Source organism: Onychomys torridus, chromosome 15, assembly GCF_903995425.1.
Source record: "Onychomys torridus chromosome 15, mOncTor1.1, whole genome shotgun sequence".
In the NCBI taxonomy this organism is placed as follows: Eukaryota; Metazoa; Chordata; class Mammalia; order Rodentia; family Cricetidae; genus Onychomys; species Onychomys torridus.
Window position 1 is genome coordinate 22609012 of NC_050457.1, and position 23676 is coordinate 22632687.

Here is a 23676-nt window from a genome sequence, read left to right on the forward strand (position 1 = left end):
CTGCCATGTCCCACCACGATGACAATGGACTGAACCTCTGAGCTGTAAGCCAGATAATTAGATGTCTTCCTTTCTAAGAGCTGCCGTGGCCGTGGTGTTGCTTGACAGCAACAAGCCTAAGACAGTCTTTTACGCTCTTTAGCTCTTCTTAGGATTCATAATGTCTCAAAATTAAATTCTGAAATTCAAACTTAAAATTTTATCAAAAAATAATAAAATCAATCTTAGATTTAACATGTATTAGCTAGTATAGGTTTTAGCTATGTTAAAATAGCTATATTTGAATATTCAGGTTTTGAAAACAAGTTGAATTTCTAAAAGCCAATGATTGAAGTCAAACACTTGTTTTCTGTTGTGGCAATCAATAAATTTTTCAACTAAGTGGCTACCAAAATAATAAGGACTAATAATATTTTTTTTTGGAGGTGGGGGGGATTTCTGTGTAGCCCTGGCTGGCCTTGGGAGATCCACCTGCTTCTGTCTCCCAAGTGCTGGGATTAAAAGGCATGCACCACTACCATTGCCAGGCAAGAAAATAAATTTTTAAAAAGACAAAACAACAAAACAACAAATTTTCATTAAGAATAAACATTAAGGAATTATTGTGTGATGATGTAGAAAGCCTACATCTTTAGCACATCATCTTACAATTTTACAATTGGTATAGTTTACACTCTGTCAGCATGTTCCCAGGGTTGCAGCACACCCTGAGATGTACATTTTTTTAAAAAAATATATTTATTTATTATGTACACCGTGTTCTGTTTGCATGTATCCCTGCAGGCCAGAAAAGGGCACCAGATGTCATTACAGGTGGTTGTGAGCCACCATGTGGGTGCTGGGAATTGAACTCAGGACCTTTGGAAGACCAGCTAGTGCTCTTAATCTCTAAGCCATCTCCCTAGCCTGAGATGTACATTTTTAAGAGTGACTTAAGAGACTACTCTCTCAAGTTCCCCTTTCTTCTCTCCAGGGTCACTCCCAACTTGACACAGGCCAGGCTAGTCACAAAACCAGCTGATGCCATCTTGTTCATTTATACCTCCAAGACGTGCGGCTGTCAAGTTGAATGAAGCATCTAAAATGGGTTTCTGCCCATGTGGCAGTACACAGCTTTCATCTTGTCACTCAGAAGCAAAGGTAGATGGATCTCTAGGAGTTCTAGGCCACCCAGAGCTATACTGTAAGACTCTGTCTCAAATAAATACAGAAATAAATTCTGCTTGCTGATAAATCAAATATCACAGTGCTCATCAACATTAAGAGACTGTAAGAAGGAATTGCACCTGGGCACACAGTTCATGTCTGCAATCCCAGCCTTCGGGAGGTAGGAGGACCAGAGGAGTTCGAGGTCACAATGAGACTGTCTCAAAATACAAATCCAAACATATTCTTCATTACCCCAAACATAAGTTTCACAGATTTTTCCAGTGGCAACAGATAAATAACTAAAACAACAACAACAACAACAACAACACACACACACACAAAGCAAAACCTAAGAAATGAAAACATAAAATCAAGAGATTAGAATTAATGTATGATTAAAACATGTTTGTGCCAGGCTGGAGCGAAGGCTCGGCTGTTAAAGGCTAAGCTCACAACAAAACTATAAAGATGTCTGTGCCTTTCATTGTATGTCATTTAGAGAAACTAAAACCAATTTACAGTCTGGTATTTTGGTAAACTTTGGTTTACCCTTAAATATGTAAGACATCAACAAGGGGCAGGAGAGAGGCTTACCAGTAAGGTAAAAACACTCCCACCCATAAAATTAAAAAATAAAATTTAAATTTAAAAATGGATTAAATGTGAAAATAGCTGTTAATCACATGCATGTAACATTTAAGAATAACTTTAGAGAGACAAAGCATTTCCTTGCAGGAAACATAGTGAAGACTTTCGTCATATTATTTCCAGAAAACCAGTGAAAGGTAACAAACAGCCAGGCAGTGCTGGCACAAGGCTTTAATCCCAGTACTTGGGAGGCAGAGGCAGGAGGATCTCTGTGAGTTCAAGACCAGCCTGGTCTACAAAGCGAGTTTCAGGACAGCCAGAACTGTTGTTACACAGAGAAACCCTGTCTCAAAAACAAAACAAAACAAAACAAAAACACAAAAAACAAACAAACAAAAAAACCCGCAAAAAGTAACGATACAAAATACAAAGCTAACTTTAGGCTTTTGAGTTTTGAGGATGTCTACTATTTCAGAAGTGTCTTCCGGAAGGCTCACACGTGGTATGAAAAGACAGACTGAAGAAGCAAGCAGGGTTACCTCGCAGGTGTTGTAATCCTCAGAATCCAGCAGGCTGCAGAGTTTTGGTAAGAGATCAGGCCAATTCTGCAGTTCTCCCTTGGAGGCTATGGTTGTAATTAAAATACCTAGAAAGACAGCACACATTTGGAACTTACTATACTATGTGAAGTACGAGCAAATATACACTTCACAATATACCAAGAGACCCAAACTGCAATCAGAGTTGCATTTAAAGACATCACTCTTGTTGGCCTTTAGGCAAAAATCAATTAGGTACCAAGCTCTTGTTCATGTCAATTATTCTTTCCTAAAGTTAAACTATAACAGAACACAGGGACTCCGTGGTCATTCAAACTATAATCCCAGACTTGGAAGACTGATGCACAAGACCCAAGAGCACAAAGCCAAGCCAGGCTCAGTGATGCACACCTTTCATCTCAGCAGTTGGGGCACAGAGGCAGGTGATCTATCAGTTTGAGGCCAGCGTGATCTATAGAGGTCTTCCAGGACCACACAGAGAAACCTGTCTCCCCCAAAACCAACCAACCAAACAAGAACAAACCAAACAAAACTTCAGAGAAACCACATGGACACAACAGACACAACCTACAACCTGAATGACATTACATTTGCTAGGGAATCATTAAGGAATGCTGACAGACAAACTCCAGATTATACAGTCCCATAATCCTATCTACTCCAGAAAAAAAAATCCTAATACCAAGAATGGTTGAAAAACTGAAAAGTGACAGATAATTTTCAGTATTTTTAGAACTATGAGAGTTGGGTGTAGAGTCACATGCCTGTAACTCCCAACACTCAAGAAGCAGAGGCAGAAAGATCAGATAGGTAGTCAATGACTACCTGAGATCTTATCTCACAAAAACAAAAAATGAGAACCATAACCATAATAGTGTTTGACAATACTTATTCAAATCTTAAGAATTTAAAAGAATACTTTGGGGGCTGGAGAGATGGCTCAAAGTTAAGAGCATTGGAGGCTCTTCCAGAGGTCCTGAGTTCAATTCCCAGGACCCACATAGTGGCTCACAACCATCTGTAATAGGATATGCTGTCCTCTTCCAACATGCAGGTATACATGCAGAACACTCATACATAAAACATAAATAAAGGGCTAGAGAGATGGCTCAGTGGTTAAGAGCATTAAATGTTCTTCCAGAGGTCCTGAGTTCAATTCCCAGCAACCACATGGTGGCTCACAACCATCTGTAATGAGATCTGATGCCTTCTTCTGGCCTGCAAGCATGCATGTAGGCAGAATACTGTATACATAATAAATGAATAAATAAATTAAAAAAAAAAAACAAATACAAGAATACTTTGGTCTTAATAAGGTTATTTCTATGAATTAATGTTAAACTTTTCCACAATTATGTGTGTGTGTGTGTATACATATAAAAATAAACTATTCATTGGAATAGTAAAATTACAAACAAGACATGTATTATTTTACAGAATAACCAATTCATTCATCTAATGGATTCAATCATTAAAATGAAGTACTTTCCAAAAAAGTTTTCTTGACAAGATTCGCAAATGCTTTAGAGAAACAGGAAGAGGAAGAAGAAATTACAACTCGGGTGCAGTGGGCACACGCCTGCAACTACAGCTCAGGAGGTGAATAAAGGCAAGTCCCATCTCAAAATAAATTTTAAAATGTAAGCCCAAAGTTCCAAGTTTACTTTAATAATCGGAAATCTTTAATTAAAAAAATGTTTACTAAGTTCTTAACATGGACTAATACTGCATTGGGTGACAAGATCGAAGATCAGCAAACGGTCCTTGCCCTCAGGGGGCTCAGTCATTGAGCAATGTGGCTAGATTGGATGGGCACAGCAGCGAGTTTCACAGCGATGGAGTCCTAAGGGAAGCTGGAGATGCCAACTACCATCTTACAGTCCACAGAAGAGCTCTACCACAAAAACCACCTAACCTAAAATGTCAAGAGTTGAGGGTATAAAATGCTTGTCTAGATAAAAATCCTATACACTAATAATGTAGTATGCCATTATACATACCTCAAGAATTCTCTGTCAAGGTGATAAGTGAGTATCTGGTCTTCAATTCTTAGAAATGCCTTTACTTACAAAACATGTTCCCAAAAGTACTTTAAATCTTTTCTCACGTGAACTAAGATTAACTAATTTAAGAAATAAAAAAATTTCCCCCAGATATCTTGGAAACCGATGTTTTACAACATGCTTGTATTTATTTTCCTAAAGCAAAAAAACTTGAGAAAACAAACAGAAATCCCAATTCTAGGCAATGTTTCACGTGATAGTTGACAATTAAGTGATTGTAATATTGTGTTCCACCCAGGAACTTCTCTCTTCTAGTCCCTCCTACTGTTCTGCCACCTTTATTCTCCAGCGAAACAGGAGGAGAGTGGAGGAAGGTTCTTTCCTTCTTATTAAAGTTGTTCTTCACCATTCATATACCCTAGTTATTACAGGCATCTCCACCCTCTTTTTGCTCATTCTCCTCAACACCCTCTTTCTTCTTACAATTCTTTCTCCACATTCAGGCCTTTGTTTTGCGATCCGTCCTTTGAAATTATGCACTGGAGCTTGGTGGATTCACCAGCGTGCACACCAATAAGGACAAGGACTACGCCTCTCCCAGAGTCTTTCAGAAGCCAGCAGGTAGTAGGACCCCATGAACTCTTCCCTCCTCCACCCAAGACGAACTGCTCACAGGGCCAGTCTAGTGCAGCCCCAGGACGGGTGAATTCCATGTCCATCTATGCCCAGAAGATGGCATTTCAAAGCCCTTCTCACCAGCTTCCAGTGCTTACATTTTCCCTACCCGCTTCTGTGATGTTTCCTGAACTTTTAGAGGGTGGTAGAGCTGTCTTATTTGGGCTGAGCACTTAACCATCTCTCATCCTCAGAACCATGAGCAGCTGTAGATCTCTGCATATTTTTAAGTTTTTGTTTTGTGGTCTTATAGAGCCACTAGTCTTTTATTTTTAATTAATAACACAAAGCAGATAATTTAACCGGCCAATCTGCCTATTTCAAGTTGATAGCTTTATGTAGTTAATGTTTCAGATTTTTTTTTTTCTTTTCTTTTGGAGACAGGGTTTCTGTGCTGCTTTGCGCCTTTTCTGGCTCCCACTCTGTAGCCCAGGCTGGCCTCGAACTCACAGAGATCCGCCTGCCTCTGCCTCCCGAGTGCTGGGATTAAAGACGCCCACCACCACCGCCCGGCTGTTTCAGATTTTTGAATTATTGAAAATTATTAGCCAGGTGTGGTCCATGCCTTCAATCTCAGCATTCAGGGGGCAGAAACAAGGAGATCTAGTGAGTTAGTTCCATGCCAGGCAGAGGCAGAGTGAGACCGCCTCAGAACACTCAGGTGTCATAGCAATGTGAATTCTGGCAAAACATGTCAACATTCCAAAACCCCAAGAATATTTAACCTGTAAAAGTAAAGAAATACAGTGAACTAAATTAAACGCACTCATTACTATTTCTGCTTTTAACACATGCCAATCATTGCCTTAGCTATTCTATCCACACCCACCTTTGAACTCCTAATTACTTTACCATATTCTAGACATCACTTGGAAACATACTGCAGTCTCACCTGAAGTTAGCCTAAAAACTGTTGGTTGCACCAAAAAACTTCAGATGTCTCTCATAATCCGAATATCAGAGTACATAATAAAAACTAGACCTAAAACCCAAGAACCAGACATACTTTATGAAATGATATCAAGAAATACAGATTACAGACATCAACAGTATTTCTATTTTGAAATAAGAAAACAAAAGATATTTAATTAATTCTAATCTTGACAAGGCTCAGGACAGTGTGTGGCTATCGCATCTAAGGCCATGGGTTCAATTCCTAGAACCTCAGGGGATCAGTCCTAAACTAAACCCGGGTCCCAAACAATTTCCAAAGCTGTTGGCAAAGGAAATCCAGGCTCACTCACTGAAAGGCAACTCTTCTGCCCCGGTACTTCCAAATCTCCAAGGTTAGTATACCAAATTCTACAGTCTGGATTACATACTAAAGGCAGGGTTATGATACACAGCTTAGGGAGCCAACACTCTCACACTCAATTTCTGGATCTTACCCTTTCCTTCCAGCTAACCTGCTTTTTCTTCTAAAATCCCATTTTACTACATGTATGTGGATTTCCTTCCCTGGTTTTACACAGAAATCACTGCATGCATCACTCTTTTTAACCACTGCCAAGAGCTGGCGATGCCTTAAGAATACACGAGCACATGAGAATGACCTATGGAGCCTGAGTATATCCCCCAAATTACAAATGCCCCCTCCTCCTTAAACTGGAAGTCAGAATAATGGAACTCTCTAACACGGAAATGACCGATGAGAGAGAGCGCCTCACAGTCACAAACAGCACTTCTCAAACTTCAAAGACAAACTGTATAACTAAGGATTCCCCCGCGAACAGGGAACACTAAAGAAACACTAAATGAGTCTGTTTCAGACTTTCATTTAAACAACCTGCTCGACCAACAGCCTTCCAGCTTCTTAAACACACAGCACACCGACAGTGGAGGTTTCTATGAAGTACATGCAGCTGCCTATTTCTGTGGTGAGCCCCTGACATGTGTACTGACCAGTCAGCGGTGAGCTCCCAAAGTGACTCCTGCCAGCTATTATAATTATTTCAATTTACTACTACATAAAAGGGTTTTCAATCCCTAAAACCAACCTGAACACTGAAAAGACCTAAAAAGCAGAGAAACCAACCCCTGCTGTTGGAGCAGACACAAAGAAGGCCAGTCCTAGAGTTAAGTAGTAAAACTGTAGAATCCCATTCTTAAGATTGTTGTTATGAAACTAGAGATGACCCAAGGCATTGCAGACAAGAAGGAATGTCAGTGTACATAACCTCGAGAAAAGGCAGCGGTCCCAATTTCAGTCCTGACACCCCACTCTAACCCACTGATTCACCAACACCACTGGCCTTGGCTTCCCAGGGTTGCAGAGCTTCGACTGCAATGGTGAACACGACATAAGGATTTAAAACGGATAAACAAAAATTCCCGCAAAAAGAGCACCCCATTCCTAAAAGTAACCAGTCACAAAAAGGATGCAAACTTTCTGTAACAGAACTTACCAACAGTGGCTCTGATCAGAGGAGAGGAGTCACCAATATTATTTAGACATTCACTTTTGATAAAGTCCGTTACACCGTTTGGGAAGTTCTGGAAATGAGCTTTCACATTGTTCTTCAAGATCAGACCGCTCAGTGATCTTGTGGGCTCATCTGTAAGGAGCAGCAACAGTACTGAGTTCTAAAGGAATCCTTATTGCAAAATGTACCAACAGCAATCACTTTAAAAGCATTTATATTCAAGGATTGATTCCAACATTCCAGTCTGTTATAGTTGGTTTCAAGAATCACCAATTCTATAATTTATGGTTCAGGGCTTCCCAACTGTGGCACGACTGACGTTTCAGAGTGACTCTTTGGAGTAGGGCACTGTTTAGATGCTTAGTGGCATTCTGCAATGTCACTATTCAGCCATGACAACCTGAAATACGTTTCAGACAACGCTAAATGTCTCCCTGAAAGAAAACCGCTCGAGAATCACAACAGTCCTTCCGTGCTGTGGGGGAGGGGAGAGGAAGCAGATATATAGGATCTCTTTCACACAACACAATCGCTATGCTTTTTCTCTATTTGCGGGAAAACAGTAAAGCAAAAATCTTCCATTTAAAATAAGCAGGCTTTCAGAGACATTCAAGGTAGAGTAGAGAGACAGCTCAGCCATTCGAGGCTCATACTTCTCTTCCTTGACTGCTCGTGCTAACCGATGACCCAGACTAGCTGACCTCTTCTAAAAGCTTACATGCACCCACACTAGCATAAGCATTACTATATTCAATTCTTAATCCCTCCCAAGGTAAGTAATAACCCAACACACAGTTAAGAAATTAGAACCTGAATCAAAAAAGTATGATAAAACATGCCTTTATTTCAAACCAATGGTTTGGTTTTGTTTTGAGACAGGGTTTCTCTGTGTAGTTTTGGTGTCTTTCCTGGATCTCACTCTGTAGACCAGGCTGGACTCGAACTCACAGAGATCCACCTGCCTCTGCCTCCCGAGTGCTGGGATTAAAGCTATGCGCCACCACTGCCCGGCAGGTTTTGTTTTATCTAGTTATTATCTCAGAATTTTAAATTATCCGAGCCTGGTAGTGGTGGTGGTACACGCCTTTAATCCCAGCACTTGGAAACAGAAGCAGGCTCTCTAGTTTCCAACCTGGTCTACAAAGCAAATTCCAGGACAGCCAGGGCTGGAGAAACATTGTCTCCAAACAAACAAACCAACCAACTGAAACTATCAGTCAGATGTGGTGGAACACACCTGTAATCCAGCACTCAGAAGGCACAGGTAGGGGGACAGGGTCAGCTTGGTCTAGATAGTAGAGCAGGGCTAAATAGGGAGCCTGTCTCAAAACAAAGTCACTCAGGATGACTAAATGGAAAGCCAAGTGACCCCCAAAGCACCTAGCTCTCAGCACTCTGCACCATTCTCCCCGCCACCCTCCCCAACCCCGGCTGGATAGGGCTTCAGAGCACTTGCCACATAGGGCGGCTCACAAGCACTTGTAAGTCCATCTCCAGGCACCTATCGAGGGCACCCACACATCACAGCACCCAGTGACACAGCCAGCCAGAAACACACACAAAGCCCACGTATTAAAATACTACCGTGGCTCAACTGTTGGACCCGTCACTCACTGTTCCAAAATCCTGACTGGGAAAATCTTCAGGAATAGAGCACAGTTCCTGGGGAAACACCCCATTCATGTCACCACAGCATGAACTAAGAGCATTCCAGCGACACCTCAAAACCCCTTTCTATTTCCACTTAACATGCAGGTCAGCGAGTGACTTAGAACACTAAACTCTGAGTTTAAAACTTCATTGAAGACCATCTTTGTCTGGAGTTAGGTCTAGTTTTAAAAGAAAAGGTATATGGAATAAATGAACAGATATCTAACTTTCTCAAGCAAATACCACAGCTGAATCACTTAGTAATAATTACTTTAAGTGGTATCTATTTACTCATAGGAAATATATTGTTTTTGACATTAAATATGACAAGATGGAGTTTTAATGAACCACAAGACAAAACCACTTAAAGTATACTTCCTGGGTCCAAAGTCTATTTAAAAAGCTACCAATGAATTGCTTCCAACCCTTTAAAATAGGACTTTACACCATCAGGCCTTGACTTGCTCATCTGTAAAGTAAAGAAATAGACCAGCTCATCTCCGAGGCCTCATCTGAACCTAAACTAAACATCTTACTCAGGTCAGGTAACGGATGCCTGTAACCCCAACACCATGGAGTCAGAGGCACCTCTTCTAAGTCTAAGGCCAGCCTGATCTACACAGTGAGTTCCAGGCTGGCCAGGACTACAGAGTGAGACCCTGCCTCTACAATAAATAATTTAAAAAAAAAAAAAAAAAAAGCCCAACAAACAAAAATCATATTTAATGATTCAATAACGAAATTACTAAATATGGAGCAGGAGAGATGGCAGTTAAGAGCACTTGCTGCTCCTTAAGGGGACCTGGGCTCCTTTCCCAGCACCCACATGGGGCTCACAACCATCTTTTACTATAGTTTCAGGGGATTCTGATCTCTACAAGCACTGCATCCATGTGGTCTACCTACATACATACACGCAGGCAAAGCACTCTATATGTAAAAATAGATTTTTTTTTGGTTTTTCGAGACAGGGTCTCTCTGTAGCTTTTGGAGCCTGTCCTGGACTAGCTCTGTAGACCAGGCTGGCCTTGAACTCAAGAGATCCACCTGCCTCTGCCTCCTGAGTGCTGGGATTACAGGCGTGCGTCACCACTGCCCGGCAAAAAGTTAGATCTTTTAAAGAGTTAAGCCTTTCATTGAAAGACAAAGTCATGTTCCTTCTCCAAAGTGGATGGCCATAATGCCAATAGAGGCTAGTTGGCTTTCTTAGAAAACGTAGGTATAGCATTCTTCTGGGCTGAAGGGAGATAAATTTATCAGTGGCATAAGAAACATAAAAGCGTTCTTTACACAAATACAAAACTCCCACTATTTCCCCTGAAGAAAGTGCCTAAGAAATAGCCAAAATAAACTTTAGATTAAAAAAAAAAAAGTATCTTGTGGGTTTATAATTTTAATAGGGGTGTGTGTGTATGTGTGTGTGTGTGTGTGTGTGTGTGTGTGTGTGTGTGTTGGGATGGGGAGTTAGCTGTCTCTAAAATTTAATTTCTTCCCGTTATTTGAATTATGTATTTTCTTAAAAGTATCTTTGCAGGCTGGGGGGGGGGGGGGTGGTGGCGGCGGTGGCGGCAGCAGCAGCACACGCCTTTAATCCCAGCACTCAGGAGGCAGAGCCAGGCGGATCTTTGTGAGTTCGAGGCCAGCATGGTCTACAAAGTGAGTTCCAGGAAAGGTGCAAAGCTGCACAGAGAAACCCTGTCTCAAAAAACAACAACAACAACAACAACAACAACAACAACAACAACAAAAAGTGTGGTTTAGCCAGGCACGGTGGAGCACATCTTTAATCCCAGGACTTAGGAGGCAGAGGCCGATGAATCTCTGAGTTCGAGGCCAGCCTGGTCTACACAGAGAGTTCCAGGACAGCCAAGGCTACACAGAGAAACATGCACTAAGAAGGGTTGGGGTGAGGGTTGTTGCTTTACAAATGAACTACACCTCTCACCTGTAGCCAAGCGGTTATTGATCACAAACTGATTTTTCTATACTAAGAAAAAAAGTATATTCCTGAGTATTTACCAAAACAGAATAGTAACCACTGATTTTAAAAATTAACTAAAGCAATTTCTAGTTTAAAAAAAATCTAGATTTAGTTTTAAATTATTTCCCACAGAGCTAAGGACTGAACCCAGGGCCTTGTGCTTGCTAGGCAAGTGCTCTAACACTGAGCTAAATCCCCAACCCCAGTCTTAAATTTTTTACTAGGTCCCTCAATCACAAAAGCCACAAAAGTAACAAGGAAATAAATCTGAGAACAAATCAGAAGAATCACTAGAGTGCGGGTGAATTTTCAGATCTTTACTTCTGTAACATGCTAGAAACCGGAGCTGAGATCTTATAGGATTTGGATGACCAGGCATTTCCAGCTGAAGGAAGGAAGACGGGCTAACTGCCTTAGTGTCAGAGTCCAACAGCTTACTTTACAACCCCAAGCACTGTTTTGACTATGGCTTCTGAAACACCCATTGCCAAACAAGGGATAGTGCTCTCATTTAGAGGCCAGAAAACTGTCAATACTTATCTAAGTGTGTGTAGTGTTCCAGGAAGGGACGTTCAACACTCAAAGTTATAAAGAACACGCCTCACTATAATATGAGCTCAGTGAGGGCAATGATCACTATGTTTGATTCGTATTTATTTCCCACGGCCTGGAAATTGTCTGGCAAAGAAGCGGTGCTAACAAGTAACTTGTGTAATGAAGTCCAGAAGGACATATGACATGTATTAGGAACAGTCAAAGACCATGTCATTTAAAAAGCAGACTAGTGAGTTTTGAAGTACTGTAGGAATAACTTAAAAGGAAAACTGTAATAGTTAATGACTGCATTTGTTAATAACTTTAAAAAAGTATATAATCATAAGTTAGAAAAGTGTTTTCATTTTGGCTATATGGCTTTTCAGGGTTTTTTCTGTAATGAACGTACACATATAGTCAGGTAATTATCAAACCCTACATTCAATCTGCGTACTATTTATTAAAAGGCAATCTTTGTTATACTCATATACAAACACTGACACAAAACACCCAGACAGACTGTGCAATACATTTCCCAACTGCAAAGAATGAAGGGACTTATCAGTACCCAATCAAAAGGAGCGTGCTTACTACCCATCTAAGTATTGGAGTGTTAGTAACTCTGGGCGGGACATCTGACATCCATCAATGGATGGCAAAATGAAATCCTCTATAATTAATGATTCACAGTATGTAGATCTTAATAGTGATAAAAGATGCTTTTAGTTAATTAGCTACACAAGCTCTACTTACCTTCAGATTTTAATTTTGTAAGAACGAAAATCAAGTAGTTGTTAAAATCGGGATATTGATTGAGTTGTTCCAGTTTCTAGAACAAACAGTAGTTAAGGAAACTTCTCTGTATAATCTAAGAAAGAAATTAAGCATTTTTAAATCTAATAATCAAGAATCCTTTCTACAGTATTTTTAGGCTTCCACTTTTTCTAAGAGTAATATTTGCTTATTAAATCAAACTTGATGGTATTTACAACACACTAGTACTTGTTAAAAAAACAAAACCTTTGAGTTCCTTACACCTAAAATAAACACTGCATCAAGTATATTCAATGAGACATAGGAGGTAAGCTCATGAATGCCCAACGAATCAATGCATTTTCAAAAACAGAGTTGATAACTTTAAAACATCCTAACCTAATAAGTACTCAAGCACAAAAAAAAAAAAGAAAAGAAAAGAAAAGAAAGAAAACATCCTAAAAAATGAAAACAAGCTTTTTGAGCTCAGGAGCTTTTGAGGAAATTAGCAAGATTTTTCTTTTCTTTTTTTCTTTTTTTCCTACTCATTAGTTCTTTAGAATTTAAAAAGGACCAAATGCCATTTATGCCCATGTCTCCACACCAATTCTTTGCCAGATACAAAGTCAGTCAAATCAATTCTCTTCCATCCCAAGATGACAGGTAAGGACACAAACCGGCAGGTGACAGGGACGTATGTGCTTGCCTACAGTGTTCTACTGCACCAAGAGACTAAAGTGTTTTCACCACAGAAATCTCAATCATTCAATACACTAGTACACTAAATAAGCTTTTTACACATCAGAAATGGCCTCAAAATGCCTAGGGTCAGGATGTAAATTCTAGCAAAATATACCTTAGTGAAACTCCAAAATCTAACTATTTTCTTCAAGAAAAGTCCAAACAAGGACTATTCAGGCCGCTAGCACTCTAAAATCCCTTCAATCTCCCAAGTGCTGGGGTTACAGGGGTGGCAGGACCATGCTTGATTAATTTGTTCTTACTCAGAGAACATAATATGCTCTGAATATACAACATAACCTGTACATTGACTACTGGACTGGTCCAAGCACCACACTTGGTATACAATAGGTATTTAAAACAAGAAATTAAAATACTTGGTGCTACAGAAATCACAAGGCAAATCTGGACTTGGCTAATTTTAGAAACCAATTATTTTGTGTAACAATACTGACATTTTTCAACTTCTAATGATAACACACATTAAGACTTAATCTACAGCATGGTTCAGATAAAAGCTCCACTATACTCCAAACTACTATTTTTCCTAGTCTCAAGGGTATTCAAACAAAATGTCTTTTAAACAATCCAAGTAGAGCTAAGTCACCATGCCATCCATTTTTAATCAGGCAGTGTCATATGCAGTATTCTACTGGAAGGCTGAGGTTACAGCAACGCATTACTTCTTTGAAATAAATCCTCTAGTATCTTCATCTCTATGGCGTTTTAAAATGAAATAAGCTCAAACACCAGGAGCTTATTTACTAAATTCCCTATTGGGTGATTTTGCTGCTTACTGAAAACAGTAACAGGAGAATTTGCTGCGAACATTGGAGACTTAAGTTCTTAAAGAATTAACTTGCTTGGGCTTAACAGGGGTTAAGTGGTTGAGATCTGGGAGTTCATTCTTTCTGGAGCCTGCAGGAGCTCTTCACCCGTGCACACCTGTGTATCCTGCAAATGCACTCACTATCTTTCTCTCTCCAACTGTGGCAACAGTGCCGCTACACCGGCACTCAGCACCCAGTAACCCCTGGGGAAAACTGCAGTCCAGCCTTGGGCCAAAGCTTTACCCCGCAAACCTCACTGGAGCGCCAGGGAGCCTGCAACAGGTGTTAACGGGAGCACTCCCGAGCCGCCAGGCTTTCAGGCGCGGCTGGAGGAAGCCGCGGCCCTCCCGACAGTTCAAACCCCGCGCCAGCTCCACCCCCGGCCGCGCCGCGCCGCTCAGCCCCGCGCAGGCCCGGCGCCCCCGCCCCGCCGGGCATTGTGTGGGCCCGGCCGCTCCCGCTCGGCGGCGGGGACGTGGCGGCCCGGCACGTGTGGCTTCCCCGGCGGCGGCCCGGAAGCGGCGGCCGAGCCCCACGCGGCGGCGGCGGCGGCGGGCCTGGCGGGCTACGGCCGCGTGCGCGAGGCCGGGCGGGGGCCGCGGGCGGGCGGGCGGGGCGGCGGCGCGAGGCCCCGCACGGCGGCAAGGATACTTGTTGCACGGTCCTCTGGATGGTGGTGTCTGGAGACTGGGACTCCTTGAGCAGCTGCAGGATCTGCTGAAGCCCTTGCTCGTCGGGTTTCCACTCATACTCCATCTTGGTTTGCTGCAAATAAAGCCAGACACAGGAAGAGACGAGCAGATGTTAGTCCCGCGCACAGGCCCGCCGCGCGTCCGCGCACCCGCCCGCCGCCGCCCAGCCCCGGCCCCAACCGAGGCTCGGACCCGAAGCCCGGCCGGACCGCTCCGCAGCTCCGCGCCAACGTCCGCTGTGCCTGTGCCGCCGCGGCCGCCTCGAGCGCCAGGAGCCGACCAGACTGAGTCACCGCGAATTTGCAATCTGGCCCTAAGATCCGCTCACGGGAGCCCCCTGGGTCCTAGTGCCACGGAGCGCTCTCAGTCCAGCCCAACTCATTCAGCCAGGCTCGTTACACGGAAGGCTACTCAAAAGCCAGCCTTGCGAAAGAAGCGCCGGTAGAAACCGGACCCGGCTCATTATTTTAAATAAGCGTGGTGGAATAAAGAAAGCGACTGGACTGGGGGAGACGCCGGTAACTCCCCCGACAGCTCAATAGTGAAAAGAAAAGCACTTGCACTTCAGCTTAATATAAAAAGCTATATTAGTCGTTCAAATAAAATATTAAAGGCGCTTTGCAATCATAACCACACCTCAAAAACATTAAATGCAACCTTTGAAGAACGTCAATGGAAAACATGCATCCTTTCATAATCCTCAACTTAGGAACTCAGCAAGTGAAATAAATTCCATCACAAAATAACTGCCTTCCAGAAAGGGCTGTGGGAAGAGGGGAAAACAAGAAAAATCATGTAGTTTACAATGGGGCAGTGTTTAATTCTAAAACCTAGTGAGGTGTACTATTTGCCCTCACTAAAGCTGAGCACATTACTGCAAAGGTTAATCGGTGGAGACCTGGAATCACAGTGTGAGCTGCATCTGCTACAGCAAACTGAGGCTACTGCATCAATGGTATAGTTTCATTAAAATTAAATTCTTGAACAAAACCAATAAAACTGAAGCATTAACTGAATTATTTTAATAAGCAAACCTACGAGAGGCTTGGTGAAGGAGGATTCTAACCACTCTACTACTAGATTAATGGTTTAACAACTTTAGTTGGTAAAGCCACTTCCTTGCGGGTTAATTTTTTCCCCTGATAGTACTACATACAATCTTCTAACTGACCTTGTCCTCTCCTTCATTTTTAAAAATGTTTTCCCCTTCTCTCCTTTACTGTTTTGTGTTTCTTATCTGTAACATGACATTGCTCAACATCTTCCATTGGCTCCTAAACAAGATCAATTGCTCTTCCAGAGGACCAGCAACAACAAATGCCCCAAACAACTACCCCACCCCACACCCCTCGTCCGGCCAGAACAAACACTGCTATAGTAAGGTTTGTGTTCCACTTTTCCGAGTAGCTGTTGATACTGTAATGTCTTACATTTACATTATGTAATAGCAGGAATTCTCATTTCTTCCCTGGCTTTTAATATTACATAACTTAAGAAAATATTTGAAAACAAATAGTGTTCCATTATATTGCTGTGCTGTTATTTCTTAAATTTTTAATTGAAAGTCACAAAACTGTACAAATTGTAAGCATATAACCAGATGGACTTCTACAAGTGAACACACCTACATACCCAGTCAAGATGGAGGTCTCTCATACTGGTTAGCACAATAAGCCCTAGTATAATTTCTATCATAAATTATGCTTTTTTTCTAACTTCAAAATCTTTTATTAAATTGCAAGAACTACATTATACTAAAATAACATGGCCACACAAGTAAAGTTGATTCTTCCCACCACCAAGCTTACCTCTTAGATAATGATACTAAATTTGATCTATTTTTCCACTGATCTTTTAGTCTCAGTTACATACGATGTTATGGCTGGAATAGGACATGGCCCCAGGCTCCCATGTCTGAACCCTTGATTTCAGATGGTATACTATTGAGGGATGCGCTGGAAGTCTTTTTTTTTGAGACAGGGTTTCTCTGTGTAGCTTTGCGCCTTTCCTGGAACTCATTTGGTAGCCCAGGCTGGCCTCGAACTCAAGAGATCCTCCTGGCTCTGCCTTCCGAGTGCTGGGATTAAAGGTGTGCTGGAAGTCTTTAGGAGGCACCACTTCTCTGGAAATGGGTGGTGGTGGGGGGGAGGCCATAAAGGTTTTATGCCCACCTCTAGACTCCTTTTTGGTCTCTGCTTCCTGTTCCTTTGAACATTCCTAGTCTATGGAGCAACAGGACGCCATGCTTGCCCACCATGATGGATGGCTTTCTGCCATAATAGACTATCTCCACCAAATCAACTTAGCTTCTTTATATTGCTCCTATCAGAAAATGTATCACAACGAGAAAAAAATAACTTCTTTGTTAGATAATATTCCATGCTACACTAGTACTAACTCTACCACCTTTCATATATAAAATGGCACCAATCATCATTCCAGGCCAATGCATGTAGTTAACACCTGATGAAATAGCCCACTTATTCCCTCAAGGCCTCTTCAGTAAAAAGCTAACTCCAGGGGCTAATAGTCGCCCAGTCAGAAAAGCAGTCATCACACCCATTCTAAAGGTGGTTCGCAAAAGATGTACTATATTGTCAGAATAGTACCACTTCATTCAAATAAACAGGATATTTATTTATTTGGAGTCAGGGTCTCACTATGTAGGCCTGGCTGTCCTGGAACTCACTATGTAGATCAAGCTGGCTCAAAGATTGCCTACCTCTCTCTGCCTGAGTGATGGGCTCAAAGATGTGCTCCATTATGCATGGCTCTTTATTTTTTTTCCAAACAGTTTAGTATTAAGAATAATTTGGCCAAGTGGTGGTGGCACATGTCTTTAATCCTAGCACTCGGGAGGCAGTACCAGGTGTGTATCTGTGAGTTCAAGGCCAGCCTGGTCTACAGAGTGAGAGCCAGGTCTACTCTACAGAGTGAGAGCCAGGAAAGGCACCAAAACTACACAGAGAAACCCTAATTTGAGGGAGTTCCAGGACAATCAGCACTACACAGGGAAACACACTCCCCCCTCCCAATCTAATTAATATCTAATTTGACCAGACAACGCTGTTAAGTGATCTCCAATATCATGTGAAAGTTATCTATAACAAAGGGCTCTCAAAAATATTTGATTTATAACAGTCACTTTGAACTTCTGTTATCACTTTTTAATAACTGTGGCAAAGCAAAGCATGGTGGCATGTGCCTATAATCTCAGCACTCAGGAGGGTTAGTCAAAAGGATCAAGAGTTCAAAGCCAGCCTGGGCTACCTAACTAGAACCTGCCATAACATAATAAAGCATATACTGCAATTATAGATGTGTACACTGTACACTTGGACCGCTCTTCGCGCACAGATTAGCAGCAGCACTAAGTCCACCCTCATTACTGTGCAACAGCTGCCACCACCATCTTTGAGCTCACCTCAGTTGCCTAGCAACGCAAATTAGACAAAATCATATCTCGGAGTAGACAGAGCCATTTCAGTCAATCAGATAACAAGATAACCAAGCATACCTGCTTTATATGAGGTAGAAACCACTTATTATTTAAAGAACATTTATGTTAATTGAATAGAAGATCAAAAGTAATAAAGATTTTCTTCTAACATTTAAATAACTACTGGATGACATACTTTTTTCATAGTTGAAGACTCACACCTAAATGTCTCAAAAAAGTAACATACAACAGTAAATACCAACCCAAGGGCTGGGGATTTAGCTCAGTGGTAGTGCGCTTGCCTAGCAAGCGCAAGGCCCCAGGTTCAATCCTCACCTCAAAACAAAAAACAAAGAACAAAAACAAAAAACCCAAAGGCAGCTCTTGGAGAGCCAACTAGAGGCAAGCAGTTTGCAGGTTAGCCTGCTTTGCATCTGAGTTCCAGGTCAGTCAAGGCTTCATAGTGAGACTCTGTCTCAAAAAAGCATAAATGAACAAATCAATTTTTTGAGAGATGAAGACTAAGATGCTGTGAAAACCTGGGCAAGTCAATCACTCCCTCGGAGCCTTAGTTTCCCAACCATTGAATGGGAATATACCAACTCCAATTAGATTATAGATGCTCAGCACAGACTAGGAACAACTTGAAAATAAGTAGTTGTAAGTTGTAAGAGTTAACCAAGCCGGCGGTGGTGGCACATGCCTTTTATCCCCGCACTTGGGAGGCAGAGGATCTCTGTGAGTTCGAGGCCAGCCTAGTCTACCAAATGAGTTCCAGGAAAAGCTCAAAGCTACACAGAGAAACCCTGTCTCGAAAAACAAAAACAAAACAAACAAACAAACAAAAAAAGAGTTAACCAAGGGGCTGGAGAGATGGTTCAGTGGTTAAGAGCACCAGCTACTCTTCCAAAAGACCTAGACTCCATTCCCAGCACCCACATAGCAGCTCCCAAATGTCTGTTCCTCCAGTTCTGGAGAAATCTGACGTCTTCTGGCCTCCGCAGATAATAGTCATATGTGGTGGTGCACTGATACATGAAGGCAAAACGCCAACACACGTTAAAAAACAAAGAAAGCTGGGCATAGCATGCCTTAATCAGCATTCAGGAGGCAGAAGCAGATGGGTCTCTGGGAGTTCAAGGCCAGCCTGGTCTATATAGTGAGTTCTAAGACAGCCAGAGCTACATAGTGAGACTCTGTCTCAAAAAGTCCCAAAAAAAGAAAAAAAAAGAAAAAAGAAAAAAAAAAACTTAACCAATAGGGCTGGTTAAGAGCACTGGCTGCTCTTCTAAAGGAACAAGAATGGAATCCTAGCACCCACATGACAGTTCGAAACCATTTGTAAATCCAGTCCCACGGGCTCCAATGCCCTCTTCTGGCCTCTGCAGGCACCAAGCCCCATGTGGTGCATAAAGTCTGAGTGAACAAATGTTTGTTAAATACTACTGTGTTGCTATTCATTCAACTGAATAAATATGAAGTTGAGCAATTATCACATGCTTGGTAAGCACTAGAGATTCAAAGGTAAGTAAAATACAGTTCTCAATGAAAGAGATGGACAAATGTCTACTCAAGAGTGGTAAGGAAAAAAGGCAAATACATTCTGCTAGGGAAGAGAGAAACGTTTCCCTCCTCCGCTTCAAAGCTCTTCCTCCATTTCAATACAATGCAAACAACTATTTGCCAACAGTCAGAAGTTCCCACCTACAAGTTGCATCACTATGAAGTGATACATGTTGCCATCAGTGACAGGGCTTCCCCAAAGGTAAATAAGGTGTGGTAGTGGTAGCCTTCCAAAGGAAACAAGGCATAATCACCCTAATGGAATACTGCAGTTTTACTCCTAGAAAAGTGTGTGTGTGTGTGTGTGTGTGTGTGTGTGTGTGTGTGTCTACTGGAACGTGTGTGCCTACTCCAACACTGCAGTTTTTTACTCTTAGAAAAGTATGTGTATATGTGTACACATAAGAACCTTACCAAGAGTTCCATGTGTACATGTAAATAAGAGTAAGGCTATTGTCTCTGAAAACTGTGAACACGTTTCTGTCTCACCTCCATGAGAGGTTCTAGTAAAGCATTCACAATCATGCAGGATGGCTTAGGACAGTTCTTCCCAGTGAACATCCAACACCACTCTGTCTTACCCATAAATGAAGAGTAGGGTATCTCTCAGTCATGATTCCCATTCAGCAGCATCCCCTCAGTGGAGAAAGTCTACAGCAAGGTAAGGGTAAGAGACTAAGACAGCAGAATACTAATCCAGTTGTGAGGTCAGGAAAGAACTCGCTCCAGGAACTGATTTTTTCACTTCAGATCCCACAGACCAAGAGCAAAGGTGAATGTGAGGAAGGTGGAGACTGGGTGTGCATTTATGGGGCAGGGGCGCCTTTAAGGACCCATGGCTTGTAGACTCGTTGTGAAGGGGGATGAAAGGCACACTCACGTAAAGGTCCTCCTACCAAGACGATGCCCAACTTCTGCTCTAGACTTCCTCGATGTTCGGCTAATGTTTACAGGGATTTTGCAAACCTCTCAGGCTACAGTGACAGCAGGAGAAGCCATAGGAAACCTAACTGTCCAGACTTCATCTAGAGTTCCAGTGTCAGAGAAAGGTAGTCATGTTCCACTAAAAAACTGTAGAAGACTTAAATACTGTTCTTTCTATACAGGTGGGTCATGGTGGTACTCGTCTTTATTCCCAGCACTCAGAAGGCAGAGGCAGAGCCTGCACCAAGTGAGTTCAAAGCCAGCCTATCAAAAACCCAATAGGGTACTGCGTCAGTAACAGTGGCAGCTAACATTTTTTTTTAGAGCCAACCAGTCTTCTAAGTGCTTCCATATGATAACTAATTAAATTTCACAACTCCACTACACAGTATTGATAGTAACCAAATGCAATGGATAAGCAAATTGACTCACAGGGAAGTCACTTGCCTATGGTTACTCAGCAAGGAGATGGTAAGGCTATGACTCAACCCAAACTAGAGTGGTGGTGCTATAACCCCAGTTCTGAGGAGAGGGAGGAGGTCACAAGTTCAAACCCGTCTCCAAACATTAAACAAAGACCACCCACGAATGGACTCTAGTATCAAATCAGGGTCCAGGTCCTGGTATGTTGCCTTTCCAACAGAAATATCAATCTGTGAATTGGGAAAGTAACTGTCAAACACACATAACCACAAAATAATATACTGGATACCTCTGTGTGAGGTAAGAGTAAAGCCATTCTTTACTACTGTAAAAATCCTAACAGACCTGAAAAATCAGTATAAGAGATATTTTGACATCACTGAGTTAAAAATGTTCTAGATCTAAATCTTCACTAAGTCCCCTTGTACATACATACCATGTATTACTTTCATTAAAAAGCATGTAAATCAAAGCAGAGCTTAAGAGTTGTTGTGCTGACTCATTTGCGGAATAAAAACTGAAGACATAGACTCCCATGGTAATGTCTTACTTTGGTTTTTCCCTGGAGGGTAGGGGGATGCTATGATGAGCAGGGGCGGGAGAAACAGACATCCATGGGACGGAAAAAGAATATCCACTGGATGAAGGGGGAGGGTGAAACCAAGCTAAGACTTAAATCTAACCTAGTTCAGGCACTGAGCTCAATCAGACTGGAAAGCAGCAAAGAGAGCCTTGGTGGGGGAGGGCTGAGCCTGGGGCTTCAAGCATGCTAGGCAAGCACTCTACCACTGAGCTAAATCCCCAGCAAGACAGTCTATTTAACATGGTATTAGACACATGAGTTTTTTTGTTTTTTGTGGAGCTAAGGATCGAACCCAGGGCCTTGTGCTTGCTAGGCAAGCACTCTACCATTGAGCTAAATCCCCAACCCCGACACTTGAGTTTTAAAATATTCTTGACTGGTTGACTGCTTAGGATAAGTGGTTCAATTAGCCACTTGGAAGAAACACGCTAAGAAGTTAAAATCTTAATTTTCCAGCAGTACAAACTTATTGGTGCCAAAGCGCTGGCAGATAGGCAGAACAGAGAGAACTTTAAATAAGTGTATTCTTAGCATGCAGGAGACCTTTGACCATTAGATATGTCACCAACATTAAAAGGTGTGTGTCTCAGTGACTGAGTGATAAGGGAGAAAAGCCTGACCTCCACATCCAATCCCATCTCTAAGCTCTTCTCAGACTTCCGCTTATTCACATTCACCACAGTGTGATGAGACAGGGCAGAAGTTGGGAGAGGCTATGCAGCCTGTTAACTTATATGGGACAGAGGGAGTTACTCAACACCAAATTATGATCCCCAAGTCTGTACAGAGCTGAGTAATAACAGTAATCCACGTGCCAGGCTTTATACTGCTGTTTAAATGAGTTTAATTCCATGCATATATACTATTATTATCTCTACTTTCCAGAGGAGGAAGGGACGCAAAGGAACCAAAGCAGTGTGTCCAGCCACAGACAGTATAAACAAAAAGCCAGGATTCCAAGGTCTGCCTGACCAGGGCCAGCACACACCCTACCCTGTTCCCTTTGGCACTCCACACGTGACTAGTCAGAACTTGACCGTGGGGACACTTTCCCATCCTATGTATCACCAAGAACTCGGCAGCCCTCCTGAGGCTACCCTCAGTCTGTGGACTGTACCTTTTCTCTAGAGCTCCTTTAGGGGAAGGTGGCACTCTGTGTGTGAAGGAAGACATGTCTGTCCACTTTAGGAGACAAGGTCTGTCACCAACTAGACTAGGAAGGCCGGCCACCTGGGGCTCACTCCACCTCCCCAGCACCGGGATTGTTAGCATGCAACACTATGCCTGGCTTTTTGCCCGTTTGCACACATACATGTGTGCGTGCGTGTGTGAGTGTGTGTGTGTTTAATCTGGGTGTTGGAGATCAAACACGTCTTTATGTTTGTAAAACAAGGCACTTTACCAACAGAGCTATTTCATCGGCCTCATTTTTTAGAGTTTAACCTTTTAATCTTTAATCAAAACAAAAGGCTGATGGAACTGGTGTCTCTTTATATTTAACTTTTGTTAATATATTAATATATATTAACTTTTGGTAATACTTGTCATTTGCAAAAAGCAGCAGTTCCTTGTTGAGTTCTCTGACAAAGTTAACCATCAGAGTGGGTCTCCGTCTCCATGTATCTTTGAGCAACTTAAGCTAGTGGTTTCTGAACTCCAACCACAAATTCTAATCACTAGAGACTTGCAACTGGATGAGAAGCAGTCGAACTCAGTGTGTCTACCTCTGGAAATGCTCAGTGCTTCTTACTCTAGTGAGCAATTTCTGAACTAAAATGACAAAAAACAGAAGAAAGGAATAGCTGCAGATTTAATTGGTTAATATGGAAACCTAGCTGTCAGAAGGCTGATGAAACCAAAACTTAAGAGCATACTGTTCAAAGTTACTGAAGAATTTGTACCACAGAACTGGGAGATGGCTCGGTGGTTAACAGCGCTGTTCTTGCAGAGGACCTCAATTCCACTCCCAGGACCAACATCAGGTGGCTTACAACCACCTGTGACTCCAGCTCAGGAGGATCCGATGACTTCTGGCCTCCCAAGCACCTAAACCTTTGTGCATGCATGTGGGACGGATGGACGGACACACACACACACACACACACACACACACACACACACACACACACGAAGGGAGGGAAAGAGAGAGGGAGGAAGGTGGGAGG

At 42.2% G+C, this 23676-nt stretch overlaps 1 protein-coding gene across 4 annotated transcripts in view; it reads right to left on the minus strand.

Annotated features, from left to right (window-relative positions):
* The window catches only part of Tnpo1 (transportin 1), an 82920-nt gene that overhangs the window by 38935 nt on the left and 20309 nt on the right, over window positions 1-23676 (minus strand). For 3 of the 4 annotated variants that reach the window (XM_036206823.1, XM_036206824.1, XM_036206825.1), the window contains exons 2-5: window positions 14539-14652; window positions 12317-12392; window positions 7381-7530; window positions 2277-2383 (exon numbers count right to left, since the gene is read on the minus strand). In XM_036206823.1, the coding sequence (XP_036062716.1) occupies window positions 2277-2383; window positions 7381-7530; window positions 12317-12392; window positions 14539-14652 (447 nt within the window). Of the gene's footprint in view, window positions 1-2276; window positions 2384-7380; window positions 7531-12316; window positions 12393-14538; window positions 14653-14771; window positions 14861-23676 lie in introns of those variants that run through there. The other variant, XM_036206826.1, reaches the window with a different exon arrangement.